We start from the raw sequence: 22,070 nt of genomic DNA, 5'->3' as shown, positions 1-22,070 counted from the left end.
TGTGATCTTGATTATGGCTTATTGTTGCTTTCCAGTTCTTAAACAACAGATGCCCACATCTAGACAAATCCATAGCTTGAGCTCCAGACATACAAAAATAAAGCACAGTGTGACTATATAATTGCAGGACTCAGAAATCACAGGGTTGTGATCACTCAGCACTCCACTCCCCCCCACCCCCCCTGTTGTCCTCCTGATCATGACACATCTGAGTAAAATCAGAAGGGACGTTCTGACCAAAAGGAGGGTGAGAGGCAATTGCCCAAGTTATCAGGAGGGGGGAGAGAGTTGGGGCTTGAGAACATTAGGGCACATGTGGATGCCTTCCCCTGGAATGTCCTCCTCTCCTGGATTAAAAGGAGTTAGGGATGGAAAAATTTAAGCTGTTCAAATCTGGACCTAGTTTCCCTCTAGAACCATATGGGTCATTTGCAAATCTTAAAAACCATAGGCATAAGGCTGTATTCCTGAGGGCCTGTGCAGCTGAGCTAGAAACGGAATCTAGAACCCAGTGTATTCTTTCTATGCCCAGGACTGTCTTTTCTCCTCCCCCATAGCTGGTAGGAAGAAAGTGGGATTTTAGGTGTGGTTTGGAGACTTAGCTAGACTCATGATCTGTCACATGCCTGGATGTTCGGGAAGCGTTTGGAGAAGCTCATGTGACTGGACCCGGTGCAGGGATTTTAATAATTGAGACAGATAATGTTCATCAGGCATCCCACCATCTGGGAATTTTAACCACGAAGAGTCACATGTGAGCCCATCAGTGCTTATGGCATCGATTCAGTGCTGTCATAAAAAACCAGGACTGCTGCTTTTGGTTACTTGAGAACTGATTTCATCCAGACTTTCTGATGGGACGTACCCTTCGTCAACAAAACTATCAGGCTATTCCCCTGCTTGGAAGCAATGACAACTTTTAGCCATTAACAAAATACAAATAAGTTTGGAGCCTGTGGCTTCCCTCACATTACTCCTTTCCAGCCTTTTGTGTTTATTCCTTCATCATTGGGATAAGGATTAGACACAATTTTGAAAAATGAGGCTTCAAAGTTGGGGAGGTGGGCAGTAACAAGGAAATGATATTAAAGAGAAGGAGGATGGGGAGAGAGAAGTGCTGTGTCCTTCCCTTTACCCACCAAGGAGAAGGTAAGCCCCAACTTGAGTAATGCATATTGAGGTCTTGTCTGAAGCTAAATAAAGACAGTCACGTGGAACTAAAGACATAGCAAATCTCCACTCATACGCAAATCCACTCCTGCCTTCCCTCTTTGCTAACCCCTCTTCTCTGAGTGTTTCTATCCCCGCCTCCCTCCCCTATCCAAATTTTCCAGCAGCAGACTGCTGGAACTGACTTCCGCAATCCTGATGGAATAAATCTAGCCCCCTGTAAGTAACTCGCCCACATTATCCACACGTCCCTGCCGAAACCAGCCCAGAGAACAGATCCCCATCAGCAGGTAATATTTTCAGTTTCTGAAATCTTTCAGCTTCTCATTCTTCCTAGCTTTCAATTTTTAGTATTTGGGACTTGGGGACCAAAACGGACTTTTTCTGCTGAGGGAAAACAGTGCCTCAGGCCGTTTCTTGGCTAAAATCTGCCTGGAAACATTCAGTATTTCTTCTATGATTTATATGCATGGATGCATGGTTGTGAGTTAAAGCAAAGGATAAAGAAAATCCACCCATTCCTCAAGAATGGCCTTTATAGTTTTCTGCTCTGGCCAAAAGGGACCAAAAGAGTTAACTCACTAGTGGGGAAGAGGGGGCACAGGAAGCTTGGTGGCTCAGTGCTTCCTACTCTGACATATGAGAGCCCCTAACAGTCCAGCTGTCAGATGTCCTGCTGGACTGAGTTCGCAAAGATAACTCAAAAGTAGACTATAAATTCAGAAAGTATGCAAACTGTGAGACTTGATACAGATTGTAAATTTTTCTTAAAATGGAGGCTATGTAAGAAAGCCACTGCAAGAGTGAAGCAAGAATAAACTGAAGAGCTGTTAATTTAGTGATCCTAAAATAATGCTTTTCAACCTTATAATTTTTTTTTTTTTTACACATCTTGGTTCTTAGGATTTTTGTCCTGTGAGGCAACTGCAGTTTTTTTTTGTTGGAAAAAAGAAAGGAAACCTTCCCTGCCCACAGCAGCTGGTTGAGATTAGGGCAGCTTCCTGCCTAAGGAGGAGGGGGAAGAGAAAAGAGGAAGAAATACATAAGGAGAGTGAGGAGACAATAAACATCTCATAGAGAACAGGAAATACTGTCAACCTTTCCCTTGACCTCTCCTGGCAAGATCTGGAGAAGTAACCTAACAAATTCAGAATTTAGGCAACGAAGAGAAGAATGAATGCCTTAAAGAAATGGTCAGGAAGCAAAACTTAACCGAAATCTGTCTTCTAGGTGTTCTCTAGCTCCACTTCTCCCATCTGGCCCTTACCCTGTTCATACCCTCCAAGCCTGCTGGGGACATTGGAGGAGACAGATGCCAAGACCATTCTGATCATCCAGTTTCTGTCCCCTTTCTGGTGTCCGTGCAAGTGTGTGTTGGTTGAGCCTCCTTAGGTCAAAATACTTGGAACTAGATGTGCCAGTACCCAATCCAAACCCAGGCCCTTTTGTTTCATGTGAAAATCATCCTCAATTCTGTCTACCTTCCTCATCAAGTCTAGTTTTTCCCTTCCTTGTCGGGAGAAAAGTGTTCTTCAGGTTCATGAACCCCCTTGAATTATTGTGTACAGTTTTCTTATGAAAGGGAAATTTTTATTGACTTCTTAAAGGAGTCTGTGGCTCCCAAAAGGTTCATAGTCACCTGACTGGGAGTGTGGCTTCAGCTATTGCCTTATCCTAAAACAAGCTGTGAATCCCTTCCCCTCATTATCCCCTTCCCCCAGGATGTGGGGGCTCAAGGTTCTACTGCTGCCCGTGGTGAGCTTTGCTCTGTATCCTGAGGAGATACTGGACACCCAGTGGGAGCTATGGAAAAAGACCTACGGGAAGCAGTATAATAGCAAGGTGCGTGGAGACCTGGAGGGGAGCATGGTGGGAGGGCTGGATCTGAGACTTTGCTAATCCTTTACTAGCTTCCAGATTCCTTTCTTCAGTCTAAATACTTTAACCCCTCCAACCAAGCATTCCTGCTCCTGTTTCTTAGCTCTTAATGTACGTTTTTCATTTCTGTGCTTTAACTCACCATCAAGCCCTACCTATCCTTCCTTTGCTGTATTCATTTGCTGTCCCACACTTCTCTTTTGGGAAGCATTCTCAGAATAATGCTATTAATCTGTAAGCAATTTTTCTACAAATCTCCCCAGAGCTTTGCATTCTATTGTTTGTATTTATTTAATTTTTTTTTTCTTTTTTAAAAAATACTGTGATTTTGGAGAGAATTTACATAGTGAATTAGGTTCTCATTTAACAATTCCTATACATATTTATTCAATTACATTGGTTACATTTTTCACAATGGGTCAGCATTCTCATTATTTCTATTCTGTTTCCATTGATCTAGCTTCCTTGTCCCCCTCCTTCTCATCTTTGGTCCAGGGTAAATGTTGACCGTTAGATCTCGTTTAGATGATTGTTCACAGAAGCACAGCACTCACGGGTGATATATTTTACGAGTCACTGTGTCTTTTGACCAATAGGTGACCTTGGAAGTGGTTTGAGTTAGGGTATCTGAGGGCAGTAGTCTCGGGGGTTCCTCTAGTCTCTCCTGGTCCAGTAAGATTGGCCTTTTTAGGAATTTGAGTTCTACTTTTTTTTTTTTTCCATTCCATCTGGGACCATCTATTGTGTCCCAGGTCTGAAAGGTCAGTAGTGGTAGCCAGGCGCCATCTAGTTCTTCTGGTCTCAAGGTAGGTGAGGCCATGGTTTATGTAGACTGTTAGTCCTGTAGCCTACTTTCTTCTTTGAGTGTTTGGTTTCCTTCTTTCTCTTTTGCTCCAGATGCATGGAGGCTGATAGTTGTATCTTAGATGGCTGCTTGTAACTTTTAAGACCCCAGGCATTACTCTCCAAACTAGGATTTAGAATATTATCTTTATGAACTATGTTATGACAATTGACCGAGTTGCCCCCTGAGACTATGGTCCTAAGCCCTCAAACCCAGTAACCCAATTCCACGAGGTATTTGGTTATGTCTAGGAAGTATCCAATCCCAGGGGGCAGTTCTACTTTGTCCTACAGGGTCAGTATGAGTCAGAGTCATTGGAAGGCAATGAGTTTCTTTTTTTGGTTTAGGAAGTATCCATAACTGTGCCCCCATGTGCATTATGTTATATGTGAATACATATTTCTTTTTATATACTCTTAATAATTCCACGGTCAGTTCCCCAACTTGATTGTGTTGTTGTTATTGTTGGTATGTGCCAATGAGTCGATTCCGACTCATAGCGACCCTATGTGCAGTAGAACAAAACACTGCGCCATCTTCACAATCGTCACGCTTAATAAGCCCATTGTTGCAGCCACTGTGTCGATCCATCTCATTGAGAGTCTTCCTCTTTTTTCATCGACCCTCCACTTTACAAAGCATAACGTCCTTTTCCAGGGACTAATCCCTCCTGACAACATGTCCGAAGTATGTAAAGACATAGTCTCGCCATCCTTGCTTCTAAGGAACATGCTGGTCATACTTCTTCCAAGACAGATTTATTCATTCTTTTGGCAGTTTATGGTATATTCAATATTCTCCAACACCGCAATTCAAAGGCGTCAATTCTTCTTCCGTCTTCCTTATTCAGCGTCCAGCTTTCATGTGCATATGAACTTAATTGTAGATTCTCTGTTATTGTGAATTTTATCCCTTTCCCTAAAACCTCCACAGTATTACATATGGGACACAGTCTATGCCAGTACTGACTATGCTTTTGTTTAGGTGGATGAAATCTCTCGGCGTTTAATTTGGGAAAAAAACTTGAAGTATATTTCCATCCACAACCTTGAGGCCTCTCTCGGTGCTCACACATATGAACTGGCCATGAACCACTTGGGGGACATGGTGAGTTGAGCCTCAACTCCTAGCCCACCTGCCCTGCTTGCCTTAGTTTCCTGCTTATGCCTGGCCTCTTTCTTCTTTGTCCTAGACCAGTGAAGAGGTGGTTCAGAAGATGACAGGACTGAAAGTACCCCCCTCTGATTCCCGCAATAATGACACCCTCTATATCCCAGACTGGGAGGGCAGAGCCCCAGACTCCATTGATTATCGAAAAAAGGGATATGTTACTCCTGTCAAAAACCAGGTAACTTCCATTTTTCTGGGTGTGGATATGTAATCTGGCATGACCTCTCCTTTTTCTGCTTCTTTGTTTTTGAAGTAAGAGGCCTCCAGGAATAGGGGGCAAGGAATTAAGGTAAATCTCCATGCTGAGAGAATATAGACTAATCTGTTATCACCTATTTTTGGACCTTTAGGTTGTTTCTGGTTTTTCATTATTACAAATAATGTTGCAGTAAGTACCCTTGTGCATATGTTTTTTGTGCACATGTACAAATTTGTATGCAGAATAAATCAAAAACTGAAATCGCTAGGTCACAAAGAATTCCTTCCAAAAATGTTTTTACAATCTTACACTCTTACCAGCATAAGAATGACAGTTTTCCCAGAACCTTAGCAATGGATTTTATCAACAAGGTGAACATTTGGTTTAGCGCTCATTCAACACGTTTTCTGCTCACCAGCCCCCATCCCCCCCCACCCCCCGCCGGCCGCCCCGAATCTACCAGGTACAGTGCTAGGCAGTAAATATTCAGGATGACTAAAACATAACCTGTGTCCTCAAGAAACCCTCTTGATATTAATCTTAAAAAATTAAAAGAACAGGGAAGAAAAACTTGCAGTCTGGCTGAACCAACACTAACAATAATAGGCAGCACTTTAAAAAAATATTGTGGTGTAACAGATGATGATGGCTGCATAACATGGTGAATGTAATTAATGCCACTGAGATGTACACTTAAAAATGGTTAAAATAGCAAATTTTATGTTACTAACTTTTGAATATATACCTAGGGAGTGGAATCGCTGGGTCATATACTAATTCTGTTTATATTAACATAAAACTAGAAAACTTTTATACCTGAGCATAATGTTTTCAAGGCTTATCCGTTTTGTAGTATCTGTACTTATTCCTTTTTATGCATGAATAATATTCCATTGTATGTATATACCATATTTCGTTTATCCATTCATCTGTTGATGGACCCTTGGGTTGTTTCAACCTTTTGAATATTGTGAATAGTGCTGCTGTGAACTTTAGTATACAAGTATCTGTGCGAGTCCCTGTTTTCAGTTCTCGTGGGTATATACCTAGGCGTGGACTTGCTGGGTCTTATGATAATTCTGTTTAAATTTATGAGGAACTGCCAGATTGTTCTCCATAGCGACTGCGCCATTTTACATTCCTACGAGCAATGCAAAGGGTTCCAATTGGTCCCATTGGTTCCTCGCCAATGCTTGTTATTTTCCATTTTTTGTTTGTTTGTTTTTTAAATTATTAGCCATACTAGTGGGTATGAAGTGGATCTCATTGTGGTTTTGATTTGCATTTTCCTAACGGCTAATGATGTGAGCATCTTTCATGAGCTTATTGGCCATTTGTATATCGCCTTTGAAGAAATGTCTATTCAAACCTGTTACCTGTTTTTTAATTGGGTTGTTTGTCTTTTTTTTTGTTGAGCTATAGGAATTCTTTATATATTCTGAATATTAGACCCTTATTAGATATATAATTAGCAAGTATTTTCTCCCATTCTGTATGTTGTGTTTCTACTTTCTTGATAACCTTTGTTGCACAAAAGTTTTTAATTTTGATGAAGTGCAATTTATCTATTTTTTCTTTTGTTACTTGTGCTTTTGGTGCTGTATCTAAGAATCTATTACCAAATCCAAGGTCCTGAAGATTTACTCCTGTGTTTTCTTCTAAGGGAAACCCTGATGGCGTAGTGGTTAAATGCTATGGCTGCTAACCAAAGGGTCAGCAGTTCAAATCCACCAGGCGCTCCTTGGAAACTCCATGGGGCAGTTCTACTCTGTCCTATAGGGTCACTGTGAGTCAGAATCAACTCGATGGCACTGGGTTTGGATTTTGGTTTTTCTTCTAAGAAGGAGCTCTGGTGGAGCAGTGGTTAAAGCACTTGGCTGCTAACCAAAAAGTCAGCTATTCGAATCCACCAGGCACTCTGTCGGAGAAAGATGTGACATTTTGCTTCCATAAAGATTACAGCCTTGGAAACCCTATGGGGCAGTTCTTATCTGTCTTATAGGGTCGCTATGAGTCAAAATTTGACTAATTGGCAATGGGTGTGGGGTTTTTCTTCTAAGAGTGTTATGGTTTTTGCTCTTATATTTAGGTTGTTGATTCATTTTGAGTTAATTTTTGTGTATGCTGTGAGGTAGGGGTTCACCTTCATTATAGAGATTATTATGTGTCAGGAATTTATAAGTCCTTTACATGAATTGGAAACCCTGGGGGCATAGTGGTTAAAGAGTTCGGCTGCTAACCAAAAGGACGGCAGTTCGAATCCACCAGGCACTCCTTAGAAACTCTATAGGGCAGTACTACTCTGTCCTATAGGGTCTCTATGAGTCAGAATCAACTTGACAGCCATGGGTTTAATGGGTTTTTACATGAATTGGAGCTGTGGTAGCGCAGTGGTTAAGAGTTTGGCTGCTAACAAAAATGTGGGCAGTTTGAATCCACCAGCCACTCTTCGGAAACCCTGTGGGGCAGTTCTCTGTCCCTTAGGGTCGCTACAAGTCGGAATCGACTTGATGGCAACAGGTTTGGTTTATATGAATTAAATCTTCTAATCCTCGTAACAACCCCATTAAGTATATTACGATTATCATCCACATGTTACATATAAGGAGGCTGGGCACAGAGAAGTAACTTGCCCAAGGTAACCTTTGCAAGTAGGTGGAAAAGCCAGGGTTAGAACTCAGGCAAACTGACTCCAAAGCAGGTAATCTGCTCTGCTATGCCTTATTGCAACTACCAATAACAATAGTAACAGCAGTTATCAACAGCAATAGAACAATGCAACAGATATTACATGAAGGGGAGTAGGAAGACTTCATAACAAAGGTAACATCTGTGCTGGAATTTATAAGATGAGTGGAATTTCATCAGGCAGGTAGAGGGAAAACAGATGAAGTGTGAACGGTAATGACTGATAATTTCTCTATATACCTCTCAGGGTCAGTGTGGTTCCTGTTGGGCTTTTAGCTCTGTGGGTGCCCTGGAAGGTCAACTCAAGAAGAAAACTGGAAAACTCTTAAATCTGAGTCCCCAGAACCTGGTGGATTGTGTGTCTGAGAATGATGGCTGCGGAGGGGGCTATATGACCAATGCCTTTCAGTATGTGCAGAAGAACCGGGGCATTGACTCTGAAGATGCCTACCCATATGTGGGACAGGTAAGACCACCCCACACAGATACACAGTTCTGTGATGGTTCTGTAATGGCACCTCCTTCCCCAACATATTTTGTACTAGAAACAATTCCAGAAATCTTGTTTTCTATTATCCTAATTTGATGGGATAATTTCCCACAGAAGGCCAGGAAGATTCCCACAATCTGAGAGAACTTCGAGAGCTTAGGCTACCACAGCTCCTATCTGTCTCTCTCTGGTCCTGGAGAAAAGAAACAGCAGACAGGTTATTCCTTAGGCCTCTGAGCAGATCTCTATATCCCTCTGCTAGGACCTTGGTAAAGAACTACCTCTGCTGACCAAAAGGTCGGCAGATCAAATTTACCAGCCGCTCCTTGGAAACCCTGTGGGGCAGTTCTACTCTGTCCTATAGCGTTTCTGTGAGTTGGAATTGACTCAATGGCAACAGGTTTTGTTTTGTTTTTAGTACTTTAATTCCTCCACTCCCAGTACAAACCCTCAACCCACCATGCTGTTTTCATAAGCCATGTGGCTTTATTTTGTATGATCTCAGCGTGGGTTTTAGGAATGTTTAAGTAGATTAATAAGTTAACATACTGACATATAAAATGAGACAAAAACAAGTTGCTTCATATTTACTGTAATTTTAGAGATGAAGAATCTACTCACTTCCTCCTAAACTACAGTTCTTTAGTGATAGGAATGAAATCTTTCTTATCTCAAAGGGAGAAGAGCCAAAGAATTTTTGTATATATGGGGCTGATAGGTAATATAATATGGGGCCTTTGCAACAGGCGTCTTTGGAGCAGGGATAGCAAATTGATAAGATCTGAGTAATAAAAATGATGGCTACTATATCCTAAGCCATGTGCTTAGTGCATTTTCTTATTTAATCCTCACAACAGCCCTGTAAGGTATACTTATCATCACTTTGTAGATGAGGAGATTGATAGTTAAGGAGGTAAAATCAAAACCAAAAAAAACCAAGCCCACTGCTGTCAAGTGGATTCCGACTCATAGCAGCCCTATAGGACAGAGTAGAACTGCACCCCATAGAGTTTCCAAGGAGTGCCTGGTGGGTTCGAACTGACCTTTCGTTTGGCAGCCATAGCACTTAACCACTTCACCACCAGGGTTTCCAAGGAGGTAAAACAGCGTATTCATATCCATACCACTAATTACGTATTAAAGCCAAGATTTATCTACCAAATCTGTTTATCTGCAGTAACATTTGTATACATGTCTTCTATGCATATATGTGAGAGTTTCTTTACTAGGCTATAATACCTTGGAACAGAATGTCTAGGTCTTATGTGTATGTGCAGCTAATGTCAAATTGTTTACTGAAGTATTTGGAATAATTTATACTCCCAACTGCAGTGTGTAAGAGCCCATCTATTCATGTCTAATCAGTATGTTTATCTGGCCATTTGCATTTCTTCTTCAGTGAATTGACTGACTGTTCATATCTTTTGCCCATTTTTAATCAGGTTGTTTTTCTTGTTTTGGGGAATTTAAAACATTTTGGATATGAATACTATGTGTGAAATGATGTCTGCTGCAATAAAATGCTCATTAATGTAAATGAGTGAATAAATCCATTGCAAAGGATCTCAACAACCTACACAGTAAAGGCACTTCAATACTTCCTCATGACAATGGCCCAATAAAACTTATTTTGTAAATTTCACTCAATTTTTATCCCTTTTTATGGTTTTTTAGCTGTCAGGTATACAAGACAAAGAAAATGGAGGTTGTACCTAGAAAAAAACTTTCTTCAGTGCATATAAAATTTTCAAAACTGCTGTGTCCCAAATCCATATTTGAACTCTGGGGCTACTAGTATCAGCTGCAGCATATTAAATCTGTCCTAACAATGAACTTGTTAATTCTAAATACATCAGGTCAATCAGTGAGATAACCTGAACATGACAAAATATTTTAACTTTTTTTTTGGCATTTAATATAAAAAATGAGACAAATCCCAACAGTATATATAAGATTTGTGTATATAAATATAGATAGATTTGTGTTTATAATTTATTCCATATTGATCAATCCAGGCAGCCAATTCAAAAGTTTGTGTAACTATGTTAATGAAAGTTAAATACTGTCAGAGCTAATAGATGGTCACTAATTCATTGACATGGAGCCCTGGTGGCACAGTGGCTGCTAACCAAAAGGTTGGCAGTTCGAACCCACCAGCCACTCAGTAGGAGAAAGATGTGGAAGTTGGCTTGCATAAAAATTACAGCCTTGGAAACACCATGGGGGCAGTTCTATTCTGTCTTACAGGGTTGCTGTGAGTCAGCATGGACTTGACGGCGATGGGTTAATTCATTGACAGTGTGTATCATATATTCAACACTGTATTGATCAGTTTGCTGTGGGGCACCTCCAAGACTCTGAATAATTTAAGTGAAAATTACAAAACATTTAAAACCCTATTTTGGAATACAAGGGGTGTTTAACTTTCAATTTCCATTCTTCCATGGCCTCAGATAATCTTTCCAGCATGACGGAGCAATGTGGAATGATTTAGGTCTCATAATCAAGTTAAAACGAAGAATTCACCATATCATACATATGCTCCATTTGTTAACATTCTGAATCTTGGGCAATCGTCCTCTTGTATCTATTTTACAGCTTCTAAAAGAAGTTATTGTTGAAAACTGGAAGAACTCTTCTTAGATGAGCACGTGAATAAATAAGGGAGGTTAAAAATTTTTTTCTCAAAAAATAGAGATCTGATAGGGTGGCAGCCAGAGAAGAATATTTTAAAAGGACAGTAATTTAAGTTTGTTCCAGGCATAACATAGGTTATTCTGACTTTAAAGTAGTATTGTATGACATCTTTCTGAGTCTGTTCCCAAGATATTCTGTTTTACTTGTAGATCTTTGCAATCTCTAGCACCAGGAAGCATCAGGAGTTTGGATCATGTAGGAGAGAATAAGAGTTTTGAAAAATTACCAAGGTAGAAGACCACTGTGATCTTCAAATAGCATGCCAAATGCTGCCATTACTGTTAATACTTAGATGATATATTCTTGTTGTAGGTATAACTTTAGGATTTTGAAGGGGTAGTCTGCAGGAAGATGAATTGCCAAAAAGACCTTACCACCTTGACACAGACTGTCGTTAGATTCCTCAATTGTGGTTTGCCAATGAAATACATGAATCGCCATCTAGATGAATTGCCATCTAGACCTGTGAAACATGGTCTAGAAGATCCCAGGCTAAATTGCTAAGTTCTCTACCAATCTGTCTTAGTGTCATGTTATATACTTTTATATCTATCTCTGATGGGAGCAGAGGAGCCCTGGTAGCACAGTGGTTAAGCATTCAGCTGCTAACCAAAAGGTCAGTGGTTCAAACCCGCCAGCTGCCCCACGGGAGAAACATGTGGAAGTCCGCTTCCGTAAAGATTACAACTTAGGAAACGCTATGGGGCAGTTGTACCCTGTCCTATAGGGTCGCTATGAGTCGGAGTTGACTCGATGACAGTGGGCTGATAGGAGCACAAGGGTCCAACCAAAACTCTTTGCCTCATACTAGCTCCACTGATATAGGTGCAGAGGTACAAGATCCTCCATCTAGCTGGACAGTGGCCTTGGCCTCATCCCCACATAGCAGCTGTTTCTTCCCAACCCTCTGAGGCTTATATGTGCTACACAGCCAGAAGATAATTTGTGCTTTGTTTTTTTTAATCTTATTTAAAAAAATCTTTCCCTTTCCCTATCCTGAGGCAATAAAAATATTCTCTGTTTTTAAGTTTTACAGTTTTTCCTTTCACATTTATATCTTGAAACCACCTGGAATTGATTTTTATATATGGTAGAAGGTAGGGATCCACTTTTCATATTCCTTTTTACAGTTTTCTAAAATGGTGAGGAGGGAACAGACTCTAGAGACTTTTATCTGCTGTTGCCATTAGTTCAAAGCTAGAAAGCCAGCCTCATTCATGGGTAGAGTTCTCACTCACCAACTCATTGCCTACTGCTTTGTACCAATCCTCTTTCAACCTTGTTTCTTCCAGGATGAAAGTTGTATGTACAATCCAACAGGCAAGGCAGCTAAATGCAGAGGGTATAGAGAGATCCCTGTGGGGAATGAGAAAGCCCTGAAGAGGGCTGTGGCCCGAGTAGGACCCGTCTCTGTGGCCATTGATGCAAGCCTGACCTCCTTCCAGTTTTACAGCAAAGGTAAGAAGCTGTACTTAGAGAGCACAGACAACTGTCTTTTATGATGCAGGCTTGGTGGCTTCTCAAAGGATACTGAGCATTTTCAGTACTTAGTTTTCATATTCAGACTGAACCTAGCCAGAGAGAAACTAGTAGCTGCTGCGGTCTACAGTATCTCTGACTTAAGCCCTTCTGACTGGGGCAGAAGTCTACAGAGGCTGTCCTATACTCGGAGACCCCACAGGGCAATCCCTGGATTGCAGAGCCTCACCTTGATGGTTTGTTTCCTAGGTGTATATTACGATGAAAGCTGCAATAGCGATAATCTGAACCACGCGGTTTTGGCAGTGGGATATGGGATCCAGAAGGGAAACAAGCACTGGATAATTAAAAACAGGTAATGTTGGGATCGCTCCTTTTGTCACTCAGTCACCTTCTTAACACTTAGCCTCACCTCCAACTTCCCAATATTCCCTTCTCTCTCCCAAACCAAGAGAAAGTTCTCAAACTTTTCAGTTCTCCAGTTAGAGGCCATTAATTCTGAGTCTAACCTTTAATAGCCAGGCAACAGAAAATACTACTCAAACTATGTGTTGGGCTGCTCCATGTGCAAGGTATTTTTGCTAGGAGCTTAGCCACAAGTGAATAAGCAGGATGTCTCTCTTCAGTGATCTCACAGCCCAGTAAAAAAGACAGCCTTAACTAACACAACATAAATGAGTAAAAAGAACCAACAGGAGCCCTGGTGGCACAGTGCTTAAGAACTTGGCTGCTAACCAAAAGGTTGGCAGGTTCAAATCCACTAGCTGCTCCTTGAAAATCCTGTGGGGCAGTTCTACTCTGTCCTATAGGGTTGCTGTGAGTCAGAATCAACTTGACGGCAACGGGTTCATTTTTCTCTACTGTGATCAATTTCTTAGGGAGGTCTGCAACATCAGTCTGTCTATAAGCAGTAGGAGAACAATGTAAAAGTTTAATATCCCCGTATGTAGCTTTTTTCCCTTCCAGGAACACTTAGAATTGACATGTACAAGAACTTGCCAAAGATTGTGAAATCTGTGAAGAGAAACAGTCTTTGGAGATAAGATGTGAACTAAAATATCAATGTTTCCTTTCCTGTTATTGAAAACAAATAAACTCCAGGGTACCTTTGTTCCCCATCTCTTTTTGGCCCCTAGTGACTTTAGTGGGGGCAGATTTATAAGAATTATACTTTTCCTTTGCTTATTGGTCAGCACCAGCCTGGCAGCAGCACTGATTAAATTTTCTGTCCTTGCTGCCCCTCCAGAGCAGGAATCCTAGACTTTGGGAGGGTGGCAGATTAATACAGTGGTGCTGGGTATGGGATGCCACCTGCAGGGCTGACAAGGTAGAATGTGAGGCTGCGAGCTGCTTCACACTTAAAGCACCTTTTTATATCACAGTGCCATCTCAGGCTGAACCTGAGCAGCCCTTTTGAGAAGTACCCCTCCCGTAGCTTTTTCCCAGCGTCCTCCCTTTCTTGACTCCCAGCTCCTAACGCTTACTCTGTCATCTCTTGATTAGGTATCAAAGGTGGAGGCAGTATTTCAGAGAACTGAGAAGAAGAAGGGAAAAACCCAGGCAGGATCAGGATCACTGGGGGCCCCTAAAGAAGGGGTAGCCGGTGGTAGGGCACAGGTCTTAAGTAAAATGTATTAGGTAATTGAAGAACTTACTGGCTGGGGAATGAAAACTCATGAAAAGAATTCAAGATGATTATATAATCAACCTGTCTTCTCTTGCTCTGCCCATTTTCCTTAGCAGTCTCATCCACTCTCAAAGCTTCATTCGCCTCTCCTGCTTTCCTGCCTCTATTGCTCATTGCATGCTCCTCCACTGGTATCCTGTTTCCACACATTCAGATTCCATCCAGCCCGTGGGCTCAGCTCAGATACCACCTGTTGCATCAAGCCTTTTATGCCCTTGACCAGAAGCAGTCTCTCCCACCTTTGAGACCTATAGCATTATACCTTCTCTCCATTTCTTAACTTTAAACTTTTTAAAGGTAAAAATTGTCTTTTTTGTATACCATCAGTACCTGGCACAATACTCAGTGTTTTCATGAATAAATAAACTGAGGGTACTAAGTATTTTTCTCTATTGATCTTACAGCTGGGGAGAAAACTGGGGAAACAAAGGCTATATCCTCATGGCCCGGAATAAGAACAACGCCTGTGGCATTGCCAACCTGGCCAGCTTCCCCAAGATGTGACTCCAGCCAGCCAACCCCATCCCGCCCTTCCATTCCTTCCATGATGGTGCGTTGTACTGATGTACTTCGGAAGGGAGTTGGTGTGCCTTTCTTGAAGCAGATGTGTTCAGTTTCCTTATTTGTTTACGCTTCAGGTGACACCCCTACTACTTCCTTCTCTCCACCCAAGGCCTTTATTTTTTTCACTGTGGCCACAGCAGGAATTTCCCTGACAGGTGTGTGTTCTTAGGTTAAGAATTGTGACCACAGCCTGCCCTGGGACTAGTTAGCTATAAAAAACCGTAGAGGATTAAGGTGACCTGAGTTCTCAGTTTCCAAGCTCCCTTTTCCTATATCATCAAAGTAAAAATTTCTGTGTCTTTCACCCAAATTCGTAAGTTTATTCATAAATCTTTGATACAAGTCTACATGGTGCCAGAAATGTGTTTTCTTTTTCTTCCTTTGGATTTTTTGAAATAAACTAAGTATTTATCTCTTGTCTTCTATTTAATAAATAGCTATTTAATTAACATTCATTTTGTGTCAGATAATGTGCTAGGTGCTAGAGGCACAAGGATAAATAAAGCATATTCCCAATCCTTGATGTTTGGTTGGAGAGACTGTCACATTGACAGTTCATTCATTTATTTGTTCATTCCTTCAAACAACATTTATTATGTGCTTACTCTCTACCAAGAACTGTACTAAATTTCAGGGATTAAGTGAACATAATCCCTTCTTTTGAGGAGTGCACAATCGAGTGAACTACAGCAGCAGGTTAAGGACCACAGTTGAGATGTATACAAAGTGCGGTAAGAACACAGAGGTGGACGTGCCTAACGTCAGGGAGCAATTAAGAATTACAAGGATAGTTTTAGGTATACAGGTCAATGATAAGACAGAGCAGTATTTAATTTTGCCTGTGGGGGGAACCAGATTAAATAACAAGTGAACTGAGTCTTGAAAAATGCCCTAAAGCCCTTTCTAGGTTCTACAGCCTAAACTCTTTATTGTCTCCAAAAGAAGAAACTGAAAATCTTATTCTGTTTTCCAATGAGCCTTTAAAAGAATTGTTTTTACTTATTTTGTTGTTGTTGAGAATATACACAGTAAACTACACACCGATTCAACCGTTTCTACATGTACACTTCAGTGACACTGATTACATTCTTTGAGTTGTGCAGCCATTCTCACCCTACTTTTCTGAGTTGTTCTCCCCCATTAACATAAATTCACTGCCCCCTAAATTTCCTATCTAATCTTTTGAATTGCTGTGGTCAATTTGATCCCATATAGATCTTGAAAGAGAACAATGCTCAAGGCAGACATACTTTACTAGTTAAGCTAAACTATTATTTGGTTTAAAGAAGACTTTGGGATATTTTTGGTTCAAAGATTATCTCAGGGCAATAGTTTCAGGGGTTCATCCAGCCTTCATGGCTCCAGAAAGTCTGGAATCAATGAGAATTTGAAATTCTGTTCTGCCTTTTCCCCCTTCCAATGAGTGTTGATTCGAAAAGAACTTTGCTAGCTAATAATAAATCAGCATAGCTTGTTTTGCCATTTTTCATAAAATGTTTGAGCTCCTATTATTACCACTAGAAAGAGTTCACATTTATTTAACACCTACTATGGGAGTCAAAATTGACTCAAAGGCAACGGGGTTTTTGATTTATGTGTCAGGTACTATTTTATTTTATCCTTATCAAAATATTTATTTTTGTGTATAAATATGTATTACCATGCGTTGAGCTGCGTATTAAGGCTAGGAACATGGAAAAAAATTAGTAAGGCATGGCTCTGACTTCAAGAATTTTGTAGACCAGTGGTAGATACAGACATATAAGCAACTAATAATACCAACTATAATGAAATAAATACGTATTATGCAAGCTCAGGGATGAGTCATTAATTTTGATGGGATTTTAGATGAGGCTTCACTGAGAGCAGGACTTTGAAAGATCTGAATTATCAAAGGAGGAGTGGGGAGGGCGTTTCAGGCTGAAGGTTCTGGGTGAGCAAAGGCATAGAACCATGTGGGTGAGTGGTATGCCCTGGGGTAGCTCAAGTATAGGGTGCAAAGGCAAACATGATAGAACTGAGGGGAGAAAAGTAGGTTGGAGGCAAATCCTGGAAGGCCTTGGATGCCCTGTATCTCTCAAGAAGTCCAGACTTTATTTTATTAGATACGCAGGCATTTATTAGGCATCAAACATTTTTGAGCAGGAGAGAAACAGTATATATCATCCACAGAGGTGAACTTTACCTCTCTTCCCATTTTTACCTTGGTTTCTTTCTTGTCTAACTACACTAGATAGTTATCTCCAAAATGATGCTAAGTAATAGCGCTGATAGATCCTGGCCTAGAAACATGATTTTTGAATTGGTGCATGAAATTCCACTATAAAGATGTATATAACTTATTTAAATAGTCCCCCATAAGTGAACATTTATATTGTTCCCAGTGTTTTTAATTACAAATAACACTGCAATGAACAATTGATATTTTGGCACAAAGAAGTTTTAAAACGATTATATAATCAAACCTGTCATGTTTATTTTTCTATTTTCTTCGTTGCTTTTAAACCTACAGTCTTTATCCTTCTAGATAATGGTTCTATTATACTTCTAATTTTTCAAAGTTTGATTTTTTTTAAACCTTTTTGATCCTTTTGCAATTTATTTTGGTGTGGAGTGTCTGCTCTACTACTGCCTTTGTTTTTAGTAGCTCTCCACACAGTGGAGTCGAGCATAGGAAGGCTGGCTCCAGAGCTTGCGCTCTTAACTACTATTCTGAATATTTATTTGAGAGTTAATTTCTGTTGTGCCAGAAAAGAACACTACAGCGGAGTGGGGAAAGTCCTGAGCTGGATGTTTGGCCAGTTCTCATTTGGGCTGTGGGCCTAGGAACATTCTTCTATCATTCCGTACTCCAGTTTTTCCATATGTAACAGTATTCGTTGTTGTTGTTAGGTGCCCTCCAGTCAGTTCTGACTCATAGCAACTAGATGTGCAACAGAAGGAAACAATGCCAGTTCCTGCACCATCCTCACAATCGTTGTGCTTGAGCCCATTGTTTCTGCCACTGTATCAATCCATCTCATTGAAGGTCTTCCTGTTTTTCAATGACCCTCTACTAAGCATGATGTCTTGTTCAGAGACTGATCCCTCCTGATAACATGTCCAAAGCATGGGAGATGAAGTCTTGCCATCCTTGCTTCTAAGGAGCATTCTGACCATACTTCCTCCAAGACAGATTTGTTTATTCTTTTGGCAGTGCATGGTGTATTCAATCTTCTTCGTCAACACCATAATTCAAAGGCATCGATTCTTCTTCGGTCTTCTTTATTCATTGTGCAGCTTTCGCATGCATATGAGGTGACTGAAAACACCATGGCTTGGGTCAGGTGCACCTTAGTCCTCAAAGTGTCAGTATTAAGTATTATTAAGCTTTACTATGGACTCAACAGTCACGGGGGATGTGTGTGTGTATGTGTGGAGCCCACGCCATGTTAAGTGCTTTACACACAGTACTTTTATTATCCCCTTTTTACAGATATCAAATAGCTTGACCAAGGTCACTTAGTAAATGGCTGAGTCATGACTCAGACCTAGTTCTTCCTTGTTTTTCTATCTCTTTTTTTAAATTTTATTATTATTATTAACTTTATCTTATGAAACATTTCAAACATATACAAAGGGACAAGAGTGAAATAAAGTGAAGCCTTGTATTCCCTCCTTGCTTAATAATTACCAACGTTTTACTGATTTTTAGTATTTTAAAACAAAGTGCAAATATTAACTTACACACTTCATTATACATCTCTGCATAAGAATTTTTTTTAACATAACCACTATGCCATTAGCATACCTAAATCTAACAAAATTAACAATTATTTCTTAATGTCATTTAACATTTGGTCCATTTTTAAAATTTCCCCAACTGTTTCAAGATATCTTTTTACTGTTATTCAAATCAGTGTCCAGTTTTACACACTGCATTTGAGCGTTAAGTTATTGTATTCCTTCACACACACAAACATACACAATTCTTCCCCCATTGGTTTCATGGGGAGACCAGGTCTTTGCCCAGTAGAATGTCCCATACTTTGGATTTAGCTGATTGCTTCCTCATGTAGACCCAGGTCTTTCTGAATTCAAAGTCCTGGTGCTCTTAATCATTACAATATTCTCTGGTTTTCATTCTCCCTCATAGAAGTTGTGAAAAGGAAATGAAAACAAGTGACAGCCCATTAAACCTTTAGTAAAGCAGGCATTATTGAAATCCTGGGCACTTTTATTTGTTTATAGTAAATATCCTCTTGGCTGGCTTCCCAGGCACCTCTTCTCTTAAAAAGCCTTTATGAATCATTGAAGGGTCTCATAATACTTAAGAGTTTGTCCAAGGACAGCTGGGACCTAGTCCTTGACCTCTGAGTATTTATAGCCTAAAGGCTTGGCTTCCTGAGAGACACTATATGTAGATTTGATAGGGTGAATATTCTGTATCTTTGCAGATAACAATCTTAAATATAGAAAATGCCAAGAAAGCAACTAAAAAATTATTAGTACTAATAAATGAGTTCAGAAAGGTTGCAGCATATAAGATCAATATACAAAAATCAATTTTATTTCTATCCAGTGAACGAATCAAAGACGAAATTAAGAAAACACTTCCATTTTCAATAGCATCAAAAACAATAAAATACTTGTGAATAAATTTAACAAAAGAGTGCAAAACTTAAACTGAACTACAAAACATTGTTGAAAGACATTTAAGAAGATCTAAATAAGTAGAAAGACATCCCATGTTCATGAATTGGAAGACAATATTGTTAAGATGCCAATACTCCCCAGGTTGATCTACAGATTCAACACAATCCCTATCAAAATTCCAGTTGGCATCTTTGCAGATATTGATGAGCTGACAGTGGTAGTCCAAGATGGCAGAGTAGTCAGGTGCTTCATAACATCCCTCTCACAACAAAGACCTTAGAAAACAAGTGACTCAGATATAGATGACAACTTTGGAACCCTCAGCATCAAAGACAAGGCTGCAGAATCGGACCAAACACCAAGTGGAAGGAGAGATGGTACAAAAACAGAGGACACAGAGAATTACGGATCACTGGCGCCCTGCTAGCTAAACCTGCAAAACATGGCCATACTGAGACAAAGATAGCAGTGTTCTGAGTCAAAACACCCATCACCTGGTGCAGCCCAAGCAGGAGCAACTCTCGCTCATGTCCAGAGCCCAGCGAAAGCTAAGTTCACGCAACTCACCCACCGTGCCCACCCCAGCCCCCTGTGCCAGAGGCCCACAGGCCTGTGGCACCCCCATCTTCTTGCCCATTCCCCCTCTCCACACGCAATCAGTCCAGCAGCACCCACTACCAGCCCACCCCGTAAACCAGGTGCCCACGGATGGGAGGTGTCTGTCCCTTTGTTCAGCCACTCACACCAGGGGCCCATGGAGCTACAGTGCCTCCTACAACCTCCAGCCACCTGCACTGGGGGCCCTGAGGGCCAGCGGTGCCTTCCACTCCCCTCAGCTGCCCACACCAGGGGCCTGAGGGCTGGCAATGCCTCCCGCTCCCCACAGCCACATGCACCAGGGGCCTGAGAGCCAGTGGTGCTGCCCAATTCCTCCACCCACCTGTACCAGGGACCCAAGGACAGGCGGTACCTTTTGCTCCATATAGCCACCTGCACTGGGGGCCTAAAGACCAGTGGCACAACTTCCCCTGTGATGTGCTCTAGTGCACAGGGAGGGGCACACCCTCCAACTGGGCACCCATGAACCCGTGCCTTGCCCCCGCATCACTTCCGCCCACAACTAGGAGCTTGTACGTGCTCCAAACCCCTGTGCAGCCCTGCCTGCCCAGGATCATCAGAGTTTCCTCACCACTCACCCGGGGCTGACAACCTGGGCACCCTTGCTCTGACCACCTGGTAATTGGCAGAGCGCTCACACAACACCCAACTCAGTGACCAGGGAGGATGTCTCTTGCATCCATGTCCTGGTGACTGGCTGGTCAGATATATTACCACACAAGAAGCACCAGCTACATCCTCAGCAGCCCTGCAAGACCAGCAGAGACCTGTGCTCACACATCCAGTCACTGCCCCACCCACCCAGAGAGAGGAGATGAGGGCTTCAATGTGGTCAGGTTAGCGACCAGAGGAGCACGCACCCAGCCTATTCAGATATATCAAAACAAAACAAATATTCAGGACACAGCAAACAAACATATAAGAAATAAAAATAAACTTCTTGATGACTCAGAGACAACCCGTGAACCCACTGCCACTGAGTCAAATCCAACTCATAGCGACCCTAGGACAGAGTAAAACTGCCTCATAGGGTTTCCAAGCAGTGCCTAGTAGATTCAAACTGCCAACCTTTTGGTTGGCAGCTGAGCCCGTAACCACTACGCCACCAGGCAGAAAATATCAAATCACATAAAGAAGCAGGACAAGATGGCTTCAGCCAGTGACCAAAATAAAGAACCAGAAAATTTCCTGGAGGAAGAAATGGTAATGGAACTACCTGATAAGAAATTCAAAAGATTAATATACAGGGCTCTCCAAGAGATCAAGGAAAACACAGACAAAAACAGGGAAAACACAGACAAAGCAAAAGAAGAATTTGGGGAAACAACACAAGAATGAAACAACAAATAGACAATTTGAAACCATACAAAAACAGCAACTAGAAATCCAATAAAATTTCAGAAATAGACAACTTGATAGAAGATATGGGGCAGAATTGAAACAACTGAAAACAGAATTAGCGAATTTGAAGAAAAATCCCTCGACACCAATTTGTTTCAAGAAAAATCAGAAAAAAGAATGAAGAAGATGAAGAAAGCCTAAAAATTATGTGGGACCCTCTCAAGAGAAGTTTGTGTGTGGTCAGAGTTCCAGAACAGGGGGAAACATGGAAAACATGGAAAGAATTGTCAAAGATTTGCTGGCAGAAAACTTCCCATATATCATGAAAGATGAGAAGATATCCACCTAGGAAGCTCAACAAATTCCATACAGGATAGACCCCAAAAGAAAGTCATCAAGACATATCATAATCAAACTTGCCAAAACTAAAGACAAAAAAATAATCCTGAGAGCAGCTCAGGAAAAACAAAAGGTCACCTACAAAGGGAAATCAATAAGACTAAACTCTGATTACTCAGCAGAAACCATGCAGGAAAGAAGGCAATGGGATGACATATAAAAAACATTGAAAGAAAAAAAAAAATGCCAACCAAGAATTATATATCCAGCA

The 22,070-nt window shown here is 41.1% G+C and overlaps 1 protein-coding gene across 2 annotated transcripts; it reads left to right on the top strand.

Annotated features, from left to right (window-relative positions):
• The first annotated feature begins 113 nt into the window (after positions 1-113).
• CTSK (cathepsin K) lies at positions 114-15,315 on the top strand. 2 transcript variants are annotated; one of them, XM_003409486.4, is made up of 8 exons: positions 114-1,460; positions 2,892-3,012; positions 4,877-4,999; positions 5,085-5,240; positions 8,197-8,415; positions 12,429-12,594; positions 12,865-12,970; positions 14,707-15,315. In XM_003409486.4, the coding sequence occupies exons 2-8, from the start codon at positions 2,893-2,895 to the stop codon at positions 14,804-14,806; spliced, it is 990 nt and encodes a 329-aa protein (XP_003409534.1). In that variant the 5' UTR covers positions 114-1,460; position 2,892; the 3' UTR covers positions 14,807-15,315. The 2 variants fall into 2 exon arrangements, with proteins under 2 accessions (XP_003409534.1, XP_064138615.1); XM_064282545.1 differs by lacking the exon at positions 14,707-15,315 and adding an exon at positions 14,457-14,656 and having other exon boundaries at positions 114-3,012.
• The last annotated feature ends 6,755 nt before the right edge of the window (positions 15,316-22,070 follow it).

This window comes from Loxodonta africana, chromosome 3 (genome assembly GCF_030014295.1).
Source record: "Loxodonta africana isolate mLoxAfr1 chromosome 3, mLoxAfr1.hap2, whole genome shotgun sequence".
In the NCBI taxonomy this organism is placed as follows: Eukaryota; Metazoa; Chordata; class Mammalia; order Proboscidea; family Elephantidae; genus Loxodonta; species Loxodonta africana.
Note: the sequence above shows the minus strand (reverse complement) of the source record. Positions and strands in the feature narration are given on the sequence as shown.